The 13,108-nt window shown below is 36.7% G+C and overlaps 1 protein-coding gene across 1 annotated transcript in view; it reads right to left on the bottom strand.

Moving 5' to 3' along the window:
• The window catches only part of GCFC2 (GC-rich sequence DNA-binding factor 2), a 72,894-nt gene that overhangs the window by 55,444 nt on the left and 4,342 nt on the right, over nt 1-13,108 (bottom strand). Inside the window, exon 2 of the mRNA XM_065890797.1 lies at nt 12,743-12,868. Within this exon, the coding sequence (XP_065746869.1) occupies nt 12,743-12,868 (126 nt within the window). The remainder of the gene's footprint in view (nt 1-12,742; nt 12,869-13,108) is intronic.

The following is a 13,108-nucleotide window of genomic DNA, read 5'->3' as shown; positions in this document are numbered from 1 at the left end:
TGAACCAAATCAAAATTAGACAACTCAACTGCTGAAATAAAAACCAATCTAGAAGCAATGAATAGCAGACTAAATAACACAGAACGTATAAGTGATCTGGAAGACAGAATAATGGAAATCACTCAATCAGAACAGCAGACAGAAAGACAAATGAACAGAATATGAAGATAACATGTAAGAACTATGCGATAATATAAAGCATGCCAAACTATGCATAATAGAGGTTCCATAAGGAGAAGAGAGAGAAAAGGGGATTTAAAATATATTTGAAGAAATTATGGCTGAAAACATCCCAAACCTTGAAGAAGGAAACAGATATCCAGGCACAGGAAGCACAGAGGGTCCCAAACAAGATGAACCCAAAGTGACCCACACCAAGATACATCATAATTAAAATGGCAAAAGTTAAAGAGAGGATTCTAAAGGTAGCAAGAGAAAAACAAAGAGTTAATTACAAGGGAACCACCATAAGGCTATCAATTGATTTCTCTGTAGAAACTCTGCAGGCCAGAAGGGAGTGGCATGATATATTCAAAGTCCTGAAAGGGAAAACCCTGCAACCTAGGATATTCTACCCATCAAGATTATCATTTAGAATAGAAGGAGAGAGAAAGAATTTCTCAGACAAGCAAAAACTAAAAAAATTCAGTATTACTAAACCTACCCTAGAAGAAATATTGAAAGGTCTTCTCTAAATAAAAGAGAAACAAGAATCTATAGGTAAGGGAAAATCACAATGGGAAAGCCAATATATAAAAGGATTGAAGACCACTTAAATAAGCTAGTACATAGATTAAAAAATAATTACAAATATTTTTGTAAAAGCAATTATAACTACAATGAACAGCAAAAGAATAAGCATGAAGATGTAAAATATGACATCAAAATTAAAAAATGTGAGAGAGGGGGACTCTAAAGATGTAGATTTTTTTTACAGTGTGTTTGAACTTGTATGACTATCACTTTAAAGCAAGTATAGTTATGGGTCAACATACTTGAACCCCATGGTAACCACAAATTTAAAACATACAATCGATTCACAAAAACCAAAAAGAAAGGAACTCAAGCATAATATAAAAGAAAACCATCAAACTACAAAAGGAAAAACAAAAAGAACTACAAAAATAATTAGAAAACAAGGTTTAAGATGGCAACAAATACATACCTATCAATAATTACTTTCAATGTCAATGGACTAAATGCTCTGATTAAAAGACACAGAGGGGCAGGTTGCATAAGAAAACAAGAACCCATAATATGATGCCTACCAGAGACTCACATCAGGGTGGAAGACACACACAAACAGAAAATGAGGGGATGGAAAAAGATATTCCATGCAAATGGAAACGACGAGAAAGTGGTAGTAGCAATACTCATATCAGACAAAACAGACTTTAAAACAAAGGCCATAAAGACAAAGAAGGACATTATATAATGATAAAGGGATCAATACAAGAAGAGGGTATTACACCCATTAACATATATGTACCCAATATAGGAGCACCTAAGTATATAAAGCAAATACTAACAGGCACAAAGGGAGAAATTGACAGGAATACAATAATAGTGGGAGACTTTAATACCCCACTGACATCAATGGACAGACGTTCCAGACAGCAAATCAATAAGGCAACAGAGGACCTAAATGACACAACAGACCAGTTGGAGTTAATTGATTTCTACAGGATACTACAGCCAAACAAAGCAGAATACACATTGTTTTCAAGTGAACATGGAACATTCAGTAGGGTTAACCACATACTGGGGCACAAAACAAGCCTCAAAAAATTTAAGAGTATAGATTTTAAGCATTTCTGACCATACTGGTATGAAAGCAGAAATCAACCACAGACAGAAAAATGGGAAAAGAACAAACACATGGAGACTAAACAACACACTAATAAAAAACCAATGCATCAACAATGAAATAAAAGAAGTCAGAAAATACCTCAAGACAAATGACAATGAAAACACAACCATGTAAAATCTATGGGATACAGCAAAGCAGTTCTAGGAAGGAAGTTGATAGTGATACAATCCTTCCTCAAGAAACAAGAAATTTCTCAAATAAACAACCTAACCTACCACTTAAAAGAATCTGAAAAAGAACAAAAAAACCCCAAAGTCAGCAGAAGGAAGGAAATAATAAAGATCGGAGAGGACATAAATAAAATAGAGATCAAAAAAACAACAGAAAAGATCAATAAAACCAAGAGCCGTTTTTTTGAAAAGATAAACAAAATCGACAAACCTCTAGCCAGGCTCACCAAGAAGAAAAGAGAGAGGAACCAAATAAATAAAATAAGAAATGGAAGAGGAGAAATAACACTGATACCACAGAAATACGAAAAATCATAAGAGAATACTATGAACAATTATACGCCAACAAATTGGACAACAAAGAAGGAATGAACAAGTTTATAGAAACATACAGTCTGCTGAAACTGAATCAAGAAGATACAGATACTTTGAACAGACTGATCACTAGAAGTGAAATAGAACTGGTAATAAAAAAACTCCCTACAAACAAAAGCCCAGGACCTGACCGCTTCACAGGGCAATTCTACCAAACATACAATGAGGAACTTACTCTTCTCAAACTCTTCCAAAAGACTGAAGACGAGGAAACACTCCCAAATTCATTCTATGAAGCCACCATCACCCTGCTACCAAAATCAGAGAAAGACACTACAAAAAAAAGAGAAAATTATAGGCCAATATCTTTGATAAACATCGATGCAAAAATCCTCAACAAAATATTAGCAAATCAAATCCAACAATACATAAAAAAGATTATATACCATGATCAGGCTGGATTCATCCCAGGGTCACAAGGATGGTTCAACATACACAAATCAATCAATGTGATACACCACATTGACAAAAGGAAAGCCCAAAATCACATGACTATCTCAACAGATGCATAAAAAAGCATGTGACAAACCTCAACATCCATACATCATAAAAACTCTCACCAAAGTGGGTATAGAGGGAACATATCTCAACATAATAAAAGCTATTTATGACAAACCCACAGCCTATATAATACTCAATGGTGAAAAGCTGAATGCCTTCCCACTAAATTCTGAACAAGGATGTCACTCTTACCATTTTTTTTCTTAGTCAGTATACATTCCAGAATTTATTCCAACACATTACCAAGTACATGGGTCAAAGGAGAAAAATATATTACCATCTCATAAAATAATCATGAAAGATTTAATTCTGCTTACATTTTAAAGAAATGTAATGACTCTAGGCAGCAGTGCTACGTGTACTTGATCTTTCTACAAGGAATGCAAATAAGAATTGTGTCTCTATTTATTTATTATTTTATACTGGAGTATAGTTGATTGACAATGTTGTGTTAATTTCAGGTATACAACAAAATAATTCAGCTATACATATATCTATTCTTTTTCAAAATTTTTTCCCATTTAGGTTATTACAGAGCATTGAGCAGAGTTCCCTGTGCTATTCAGTAGGTCTTTGTTGGTTATCTATTTTAAATATAGCAGTGTGTACATGTCAATCCCAAACTCCCAATCTGTCCTTCCCTCTCACCCTTCCCCCCTGGTAACCATAAGTTCATTCTCTAAGTCTGTGACTCTGTTTTGTAAATAAGTTCATTTGTATCATTTTTTTCGATTCTGCATATAAGTGATATCATACGATATTTGTGATATTTATTGAAAAGAATGAAATAATGCCATTTGCAGCAACATGGATGGACCTGGAGATTATCATACTAAGTGAAATCAGTCACACAGAGAAAGACAAATATCTTACCACTTCTATTCAACATAGTTTTGGCTGTCCTAGCCACAGCAATCGGACAAGAAATAAAATGTATCCAAACTGGAACATAAGAAATAAAACTATCATTATACATAGATGACATGATACTCTATACAGAAAACCATAAAGATTCCACATAAAAACTATTAGAATAAATAAATTCAGCAAGATAGCTAGGATACACGATTAATATACAGAAATCTGTTGCATTTCTTTAACAATGAAATATCAGAATGAGAAAGTAAAAAAACAAACCCATTTAAAATCACATCAAAAAAAAATTCCAAAGAAAAAAATATCCTAGGAAGAAACCTAAGGAGGTGAAAGACCTATATGCTAAGAACTGTATATAAAACAGTGATACAGGAAATTGATGATGATTCAAAGAAATGGAAAGATATCACCTGCTCTTGGATTGGAAGAATTAATATTGTTAAAATGGCCATACAAGGCAATCTACAGATTTAATGCAATCCCTATCAAACTGCCCATGACATTTTTCACAGAACTAGAACAAATAATCCTAAAATTTATAAGGAACCACAAAATACCCAGAACTGCCAAAGCAATCCTGAGGGGAAAGAAGAAAGCTGGAAGCATAACTCTCCCAGACTTCAGACAGTCCTATAGAGCTACAGTAATCAAAACAGCATGGTATTGGCACAAAAGAAGATATATAGATCAATGGAAAACAACAGAGGGCCTAGAAATAAATACACACAACTACTGTCAATTAATCTATGACAAAGGAGGCAAGAACAGAACAAAAAAAGACTCACAGACATAGGAAAAAACTTATGTTTACCAGAGGGGAAAGGGTGTGGGGGAGGGATAAATTAGGAGTATGGGATTAATAGACACAAACTACTATACATAAAATAGATAAACAACAAGGACCTACTGGTGGGTTCCCCTACAGGGAACTATATTCAATATCTTATAATAACCTATAATGGAAAATAATCTGAAAAGTATATATATAACTGAATCAGTTTGCTATACACCTGAAACTAATACAATATTATAAATCAACTATACTTCAATTAAAAAAAAAGAATAAAGGTTAATATCATGCCCAATTGGTAAGCAGTCTCTGCAACAGTGCACATCTCAAGGCCGATATTCCAGTACTGGATCATTCTAATAGTTCTATCATCTGAACAAAAAAATAAATGCACTCCATCTTCTACATACCAGTCCTTACACTTATCTCATTCCTTCTTCCTCTTTTCCTCTCCAGAAAAAAAAGAAAACAAACACGAAGTGTTCCTTACAGGACAAGTTTTCATCTTTCAATCAGTGTTTCTCAAAGGGGCATCAGAGGAGGGACAATTCTTGGTAAACTGTTCCACATTCTTTAACTTTATCATCTCTTGCCTTCAGGGCACTACATGCCAGCAACACCTCAGGCACTATGATAATTTAAAACTATCCTACATATTTCCAAACACTGCATTTTCTCCTTAGGTTCCCAATGCTACCAACACTTTACAATTACTGCCTTACACTGTCTAATCTGACATCTTCTACAGCACCACTGTTCAGTACTGTAACTACCAGCCATATGTGACTATTTAAATTTAAGTAAATTAAAAGTCCAGTTCCTTAGTCACACTAGCCACATTTCAAGAACTCTATAGATACATGTGGCTAGGGGCTAATGTACTGGACTGTGAAGATACAGAACCTTCACAGAAAGTTTTATTGGACAGCACTGTACCTAGAGTCTAGACAAAGCTTCACTTGTCTACTAGGCTTCAATTCTTAATACTGGCTTCATCACTAATTACTTCTGTAGCTTATGAACTTGTTTTAGAAAAAAAATTAGAAGAGCTTCTGGTTCCTGTTATTTCACATGTTAATAAAGCACTTACTACTAAACTACAAATCTTTAAAAATATATTTTAACAATTATATTTCAAATTAATGTTTCCTTTATAAAGCTATACATTTTACTTTGTTTTCTTCAGAAGGGGTCTTAGGCTTCATGAGACTGAAAAGAGTCCACAGCATAAGACAAGTTAAGAACCCTTGAGCTAGGTAGAAGGCCAATAAATATTTCTGGCTTTCTGGGCCATAAAGTCTCTGTTACAACTTCTCAGCTCTGCCATTGTAGTGCAAAAGCAGCCAAAGACAATACATAATTGAATGAGCATGGCTTTAATAAAATTTCATTCACAAAAGCAGATAGTGGGCCACATTTGGCCCACAGGTGGTAATCTGCCAACCCCTGAACTGGATTTATCTTTCTAAAACAAAAAAAATGGTCATGTCATCTATTTGCATAAAAATTTCAGTAGTTCCCTTAAAACCCTGTATTATTTGACTCCAGTCAGTCCCTCTGCTTTCTTTTTGTTCTTCTTTATTAAACTTAAACCAAGTATTTTCAGTCCAACAACTACTTTTTAGTTCTCTGCACATGCTATGTTATCTTCCCTAGAGTTTTTTTTTTTTTTTTTGGCTGTACGCGGGCCTCTCAGTGCTGTGGCCTCTCGTTGCGGAGCACAGGCTCCGGATGCACAGGCTCCGGACGTGCAGGCTCAGCGGCCATGGCCCACGGGCCCAGCTGCTCTGTGGCACGTGGGATCCTCCTGGACCGGGGCACAAACCTGTGTCCCCTGCATCGGCAGGCGGACCCTCAACCACTGTGCCACCAGAGAAGCCCTTCCCTAGAGTTTTATATATGCTACATCCTATACCTGAAACATCCTCACAGACAAATTCTTACCATGTTTAGATACTGTCATGAATCACCCATTATAGCACAGTGGTTAAGAACCTAGGCTCTGGAGCAGATTCCCTGGGTTGGAATCCTAGCTCTGCCTCTTATAAGCCATCTGACAGTGGGCATGTTATGTAATGGAACCGAGCAGCCAATTTTGGTCCCCTGACAATCATTAGTAATGACTTATTTGCCCCACACTTTGCTAGAGTTTATTAATAGTAAGTATCACTGGTATAGGAGATTGGTTCAAGATGGTGGAGTACAAAGACGTGCGCTCACTCCCTCTTATGAGAGCACTGGAATCACAACTAACTGCTGAACAATCATTGGCAGGAAGACACTGGAACTCACCAAAAATGATAAACTACATCAAAAGACAAAGGAAAAGCCACAATGAGACGGGAGGTGGGGCGCAATCACAATAAAATCGAATCCCATAACCACTGGGTGGGTGATTCACAAACTGGAGAACAATTATACCACAGAAGTCTACCCACTGGAGTGAAGGTTCTGAGCCCCACGTCAGGCTTCCCAACCTGGGGGTCCGGGAACGGGAGGAGGAATTCCCAGGGAATCAGACTTTGAAGGCTAGCAGGATTTGACTGCAGGACTTCAACAGGACTGGGGGAAACAGAGACCCCACTCTTGGAGGGCACACACAAAGTAGTGGGCACATCAGGACCAGAGGGAAGGAGCAGTGACCCCATAGAAGACTGAACCAGACCTACCTGCTAGTGTTGGAGGGTCTCCTGCAGAGGTGGGGGGTGGCTGTGGCTTACCATGGGGACAAGGACACTGGCAGAAGTTCTGGGAAGTACTCCTTGGCATGAGCCCTTCCGGAGTCTGCCATTAGCCCCACCAAAGAGACTGTAGCCTCCAGTGCTGGGTCACCTCAGGTCAAACAACTAACAGGGAGGGAACTCAGCCCCACCCATCAGCAGACAAGTGGATTAAAGTTTTACTGAGCTCTGCCCACCAGAGCAACACCCAGCTCTACCCACCACCAGTCCCTCCCATCAGGAAGCTTGCACAAGCCTCTTAGATAGCCTCATACACCAGAGGACAGACAGCAGAAGCAAGAAGAACTACAATCCTGCCTGTGGAACGAAAACCACATTCACAGAGAGACAAAATGAAAAGGAAGAGGACTATGTACCAGATGAAGGATCAAGATAAAACCCCAGAAAAACAACTAAATGAAGTGGAGATAGGCAACCTTCCAGAAAAAGAATTCAGAATAATGATAGTGAAGATGATCCAGGGCCTCAGAAAAAGAATGAAGACAAAGATCAAGAAAATGCAAAAAATGTTTAACAAAGACCTAGAAGAACTGAAAGAACAAACACCTAGAAGAATTAAAGAAAAAACAGACATGAACAATACACTAACGGAAATAAAAAATACACTAGAAGGAATCAATAGCAGAATAACTGAGGCAGAAGAACGGGTAAGTTACCTGGAAGACAGAATGGTGGAATTCACTGCCATGGAACAGACTAAAGAAAAATGAATGAAAAGAAATGAAGACAACCTAAGAGACCTCTGGGACAACATTAAATGCACCAACATTTGCCTTATAGGGGTCCCAGAAGGAGAAGAGAGAGAGAAAGGACCTGAGAAAATATTTGAAGAGATAATAGTAGAAAACTTCCCTAACATGGGAAATGAAACAGCCACCCAAGTCCAGGAAGTGCAGAGAGTCCCAGGCAGGATAAACCCAAGGAGAAACATGCCGAGACACATAGTAATCAAATTGAAAAAAATTAAAGACAAAGAATAATTATTAAAAGCAACAAGGCAAAAATGACAAATAACATACAAGGGAGCTCCCGTAAGGTTAACAGCTGATTTCTCAGCAGAAACTGTAGATAGCCTCATCCAGGGGGAAGGAGCAGTGACAATGGACAACCTGAAATACAAAGTATACCAATAAATTGGACAACCCTCCCAGAAGGGAGGGGCACGATATATTTAAAAGTGATGAAAGGGAAGAACCTACAACCAAGCCTACTCTACCTGCAAAGATCTCATTCAGATTCAACGGAGAAATCAAAAGCTTTACAGACAAGCAAAAGCTAAAAGAATTCAGCACCACCAAACCAGCTCTACAACAAATGCTAAAGGAACTTCTCTCTAAGTGGGAAACACAAGAGAAGAAAAGGACCTATGAAAACAAACCCAAAACAAGTAAGAAAATGGTAACAGTAACATACATATCAATAATTACCTTAAATGTGAATGGATTAAATGCTCCTACCAAAAGACACAGGCTTGCTGCATGTATACAAAAACAAGATCCAAATATATGCTGTCCACAAGAGACCTCCTTCAGTCCTTGGGACACATACAGACTGAAAGTGAAGGGATGGAAAAAGATATTCCATGTGAATGGAAATCAAAAGAAGCTGGAGTAGCAATACTCATTTCAAATAAAATAGACTTTAAAATAAAGAATGTTACGAGACACAAGGAAGGACACTACATAACGATCAAGGGATCAATCCAAGAAGAAGACATAACAATTATAAACATATATGCACCCACATGGGAGCACCTCAATACAAAATGCAAAAGCTAACAGCTATAAAAGAGGAAATCAACAGCAACACAATAATAGTGGGGGACTTTTAACACCTCATGTACACCAATGGACAGATCATCCAGACAGAAAATTAATGAGGAAACACAAGCTTTAAATGACACTACAGACCAGATAGATTTAATTGATATTTATAGAACATTCCATTCAAAAACAGCAGATTACACTTTCTTCTCAAGTGCACATGGAACATTCTCCAGGATAGATCACATCTTCGGTCACAAATCAAGCCTCAGTAAATTTAAGAAAACGGAAATCATATCAAGCATGTTTTCTGACCGCAACGCTATGAGATAAGAAATAAATTACAGGGAAAAAAACACAAAAAACACAAACACATGGAGGCTAAACAATACGTTATTAAATAACCAAGGGATCACTGAAGGAATCAAAGAGGAAATCAAAAATACCTAGAGATGAATGACAATGAAAACATGACGATCCAAAACCTCTGGAATGCAGCAAAAGCAGTTCTAGGAGGGAAGTTTATAGCAATATAATCCTACCTCAAGAAAAAAAAAATCCCAAGCAATCTAACTTTACACTTAAAAGAACTAGAGAAAGAAGAACAAAACCCAAAGTTAGCAGAAGGAAAGAAATCATAAAGATCAGAGCAGAAATAAATGAAATAGAAACAAAAAAACAATAGCAAAGGTCAATAAAACTAAAAGGTGGTTCTTTGAGAAGATAAAATTGATAAACCTTTAGCTAGACTCATCAAGAAAAAGAGGGAGAGGACTCAAATCAATAAAAATAGAAATGAAAAAGAAGAAGTTACAATGGACACCACAGAAATACAAAGTATGCCAATAAAATGGACAACCTGAAAGAAATGGACAAATTCTTAGAAAGGTATAACCTTCCAAGACTGAACCAGGAAGAAATAGAAAATATGAACACACCAATCACAAGTAATGAAATGGAAACCGTGACTAAAAATCTTCCAACAAATGAAAGTCCAGGATCAGGTGGCTTCACAGGTGAATTCTATCAAACATTTAGAGAAGAACTAACACCCATCCTCCTCAAACTCTTCCAAAAATATGTAGAGGAATGAATACTCCCAAACTCATTCTATCACCCTGATAAGAAAACCAGACAAAGATACTACAAAAAAAGAAAATTACAGACCAGTATCACTGATGAATACAGATGCAAATCTCCTCAACAAAATACTAGCAAACAGAATCCAAAACACATTAAAAGGATCATACACCATGACCAAGTGGGATTTATCCCAGGGATGCAAGGATTCTTCAATACATGCAAATCAACCAATGTGATACACCACATTAACAAACTGAAGAATGAAAACCATATGATCATCTTAATAGCTGCAGAAAAAGCTTCTGACAAAATTCAACACCCATTTATGATAAAAAACTCTCCAAAAAGTGGGCATAGAGGGAACCTACCTCAACATAATAAAGGCCATATACGACAAACCCACAGCAATCATCATTCTCAATGGTGAAAAACTGAAAGCATTTCCTCTAAGATCAGGAACAAGACAAGGATGTCCACTCTCACAAATATTATTCAACATAGTTTTGGAAATCCTAGCCATGGCAATCAGAAAAGAATAAGAAATAAAAGGAATCCAAATTGGAAAAGAAGTAGTAAAACTGTCACTGTTTGCAGATGACATGATACTATACATAGAGGATCCTAAAGATGCCACCAGAAAACTACTAGAGCTAATCAATGAATTTGGTAAAGTTGCAGGATACAAAATGAATGCAGAGAAATCGCTTGCATTTCTATAAACTAACAACAAAAGATCAGAAAGAGAAATTAAGGAAATAATCGCATTCACCATTGCAACAAAAAGAATAGAATACCTAGGAATAAACCTACCTAAGGAGGTAAAAGGCCTGTACTCAGAAGACTATAAGACACTGATGAAAGAAATCAAAGATGACACAAACAGATGGAGAGATATACCATGTTCTTGGATTGGAAGAACCAATATTGTGAAAATGACTATACTACCCAAAGCAATCTACAGATTCAATGCAATCCCCATCAAATTACCAATAGCATTTTTTATAGAATTAGACCAAAAAAATCTGAAAATTTGTATGGAGACACAAAAGACCCCAAATAGCCAAAGCAATCTTGAGCGAAAAAAACGGAGCTGGAGGAATCAGACTCCCTGACTTCAGATTATACTACAAAGCTACACTAATCAAGACAATATGGTTCTGGCACAAAAACAGAAATACAGAATAATGGAACAGGATACAAAGTCCAGAGATAAACTCACGCACCTATGGTCAACTAATCTATGACAAAGGAGGCAAGGATATGCAATGGAGAAAAGACAGTCTCTTTAATGAGTGGTGCTGGGGAAACTGGACAGCTACATGTAGAAGAATGAAATTAGAACACTCCCTAACATCACACACACAAAAAACCTCAAAATGGATTAAAGACCTAATGTAAGACGGGAAACTCTTAGAGGAAAACATAGGAAGAACACTCTTTGACATAAATCACGGCAAGTTCTTTTTTGATCCACCTCCTAGAGTAATGGAAATAAAAACAAAAATAAACAAAGGGGACCTAATGAAACTTAAAAGCTTTGGCATAGCAAAGGAAACTGTAAACAAGATGAAAAGACAGCCCTCAGAATGGGAGAAAATATTTGCAGATGAATCAATGGACAAAGGATTAATCTTCAAAATATATAAACAGCTCATGTAGCTCAATATTAAAAAAAAAACAAAGAACCCAATCAAAAAATGGTAGAAGACGTAAACAGACATTTCTCCAAAGAAGACATACAGATGGCCAAGAGGCACATGAAAAGCTGCTCAACATCACTAATTATTAGAGAAATGCAAATCAAAACTACAATGAGGTATCACCTCACACCAGTTACAATGGGCATTATCAGAAAATCTACAAACAACACATGCTGGAGAGGGTGTGGAGAAAAGGGAACGCTCTTGTACTGTTGGTGGGAATGTAACTTGATACAGCCACTATGGAGAACAATATGGAGGTTCCTTCAAAAACTAAATATAGAATTACCATATGACCCAGCAATCCCACTACTGGGTATATATATACCCAGAGAAAACCATAATTCAAAAAGACACATGCACCCCAGTGTTCACTGCAGCACTATTTACAATAGCCAGGTCATGGAAGCAACCTAAATGCCCATCGACAGACGAATGGATAAAGAAGATGTGGTACATATATACAATGGAATATTAGCCATAAAAAGGAACGAAACTGGGTCATTTGTAGAGACGTGGATGGACCTAGAGACTGTCATACAGAACGACATAAGTCAGAAAGAGAAAAACAAATATCGTATATTAACACATATATGTGGAATCTAGAAAAATGGTATAGATGAACCGGTTTGCAAGGAAAACAGTGACACAGATGTAGAGAACAAACGCAAGGGCACCAAGGGGGAAAAGTGGGGTGGTGGGGGGTGGGATGAATTGGGAGATTGGGATTGACATATATACACTAATATGTATAAAACAGATAACTAATAAGAACCTGCAGTATAAAAAAATAAAAATTAAAAAAAATCACTGCTATAGAAAAATACTAATATTAGAAATAAAGTTCTTAAACAATATTCAAAAGTTACCAACCTAGTGATGTAAACTCTTCTTCCAGAGAGCTAGAACTATTGGAAGATGAACTCTGATCATCTTTACTTTCTGAAGAACGATGTGTTCCATCCTCTTCGTCTGTTGAAAGATCAACCGCTCTGGATTCTAACAGGACGTTTTTGAATATAACAAGAAAGAGTCAAGATGTTGGAATCAATAATTGAAATTATGAACAATACATGGCATATGTAAAATATGGTGTTTTAATTCTACTCCACATATTTAAAGTAGATATGCAGATCTTTCCTAATTTCCATTCTTTCTGAAATCAATGGATGGTCTAATAAATGTACAAGGACGTATCCTATTAGTGTTATCTATTTAACTAGTAAAATACTCTCTTCA

Source organism: Phocoena phocoena, chromosome 14, assembly GCF_963924675.1.
Source record: "Phocoena phocoena chromosome 14, mPhoPho1.1, whole genome shotgun sequence".
NCBI classification, from domain to species: Eukaryota; Metazoa; Chordata; class Mammalia; order Artiodactyla; family Phocoenidae; genus Phocoena; species Phocoena phocoena.
The sequence above is the reverse complement of the archived record's forward strand: the minus strand, read 5'-3'. Positions and strand labels throughout refer to the sequence as shown.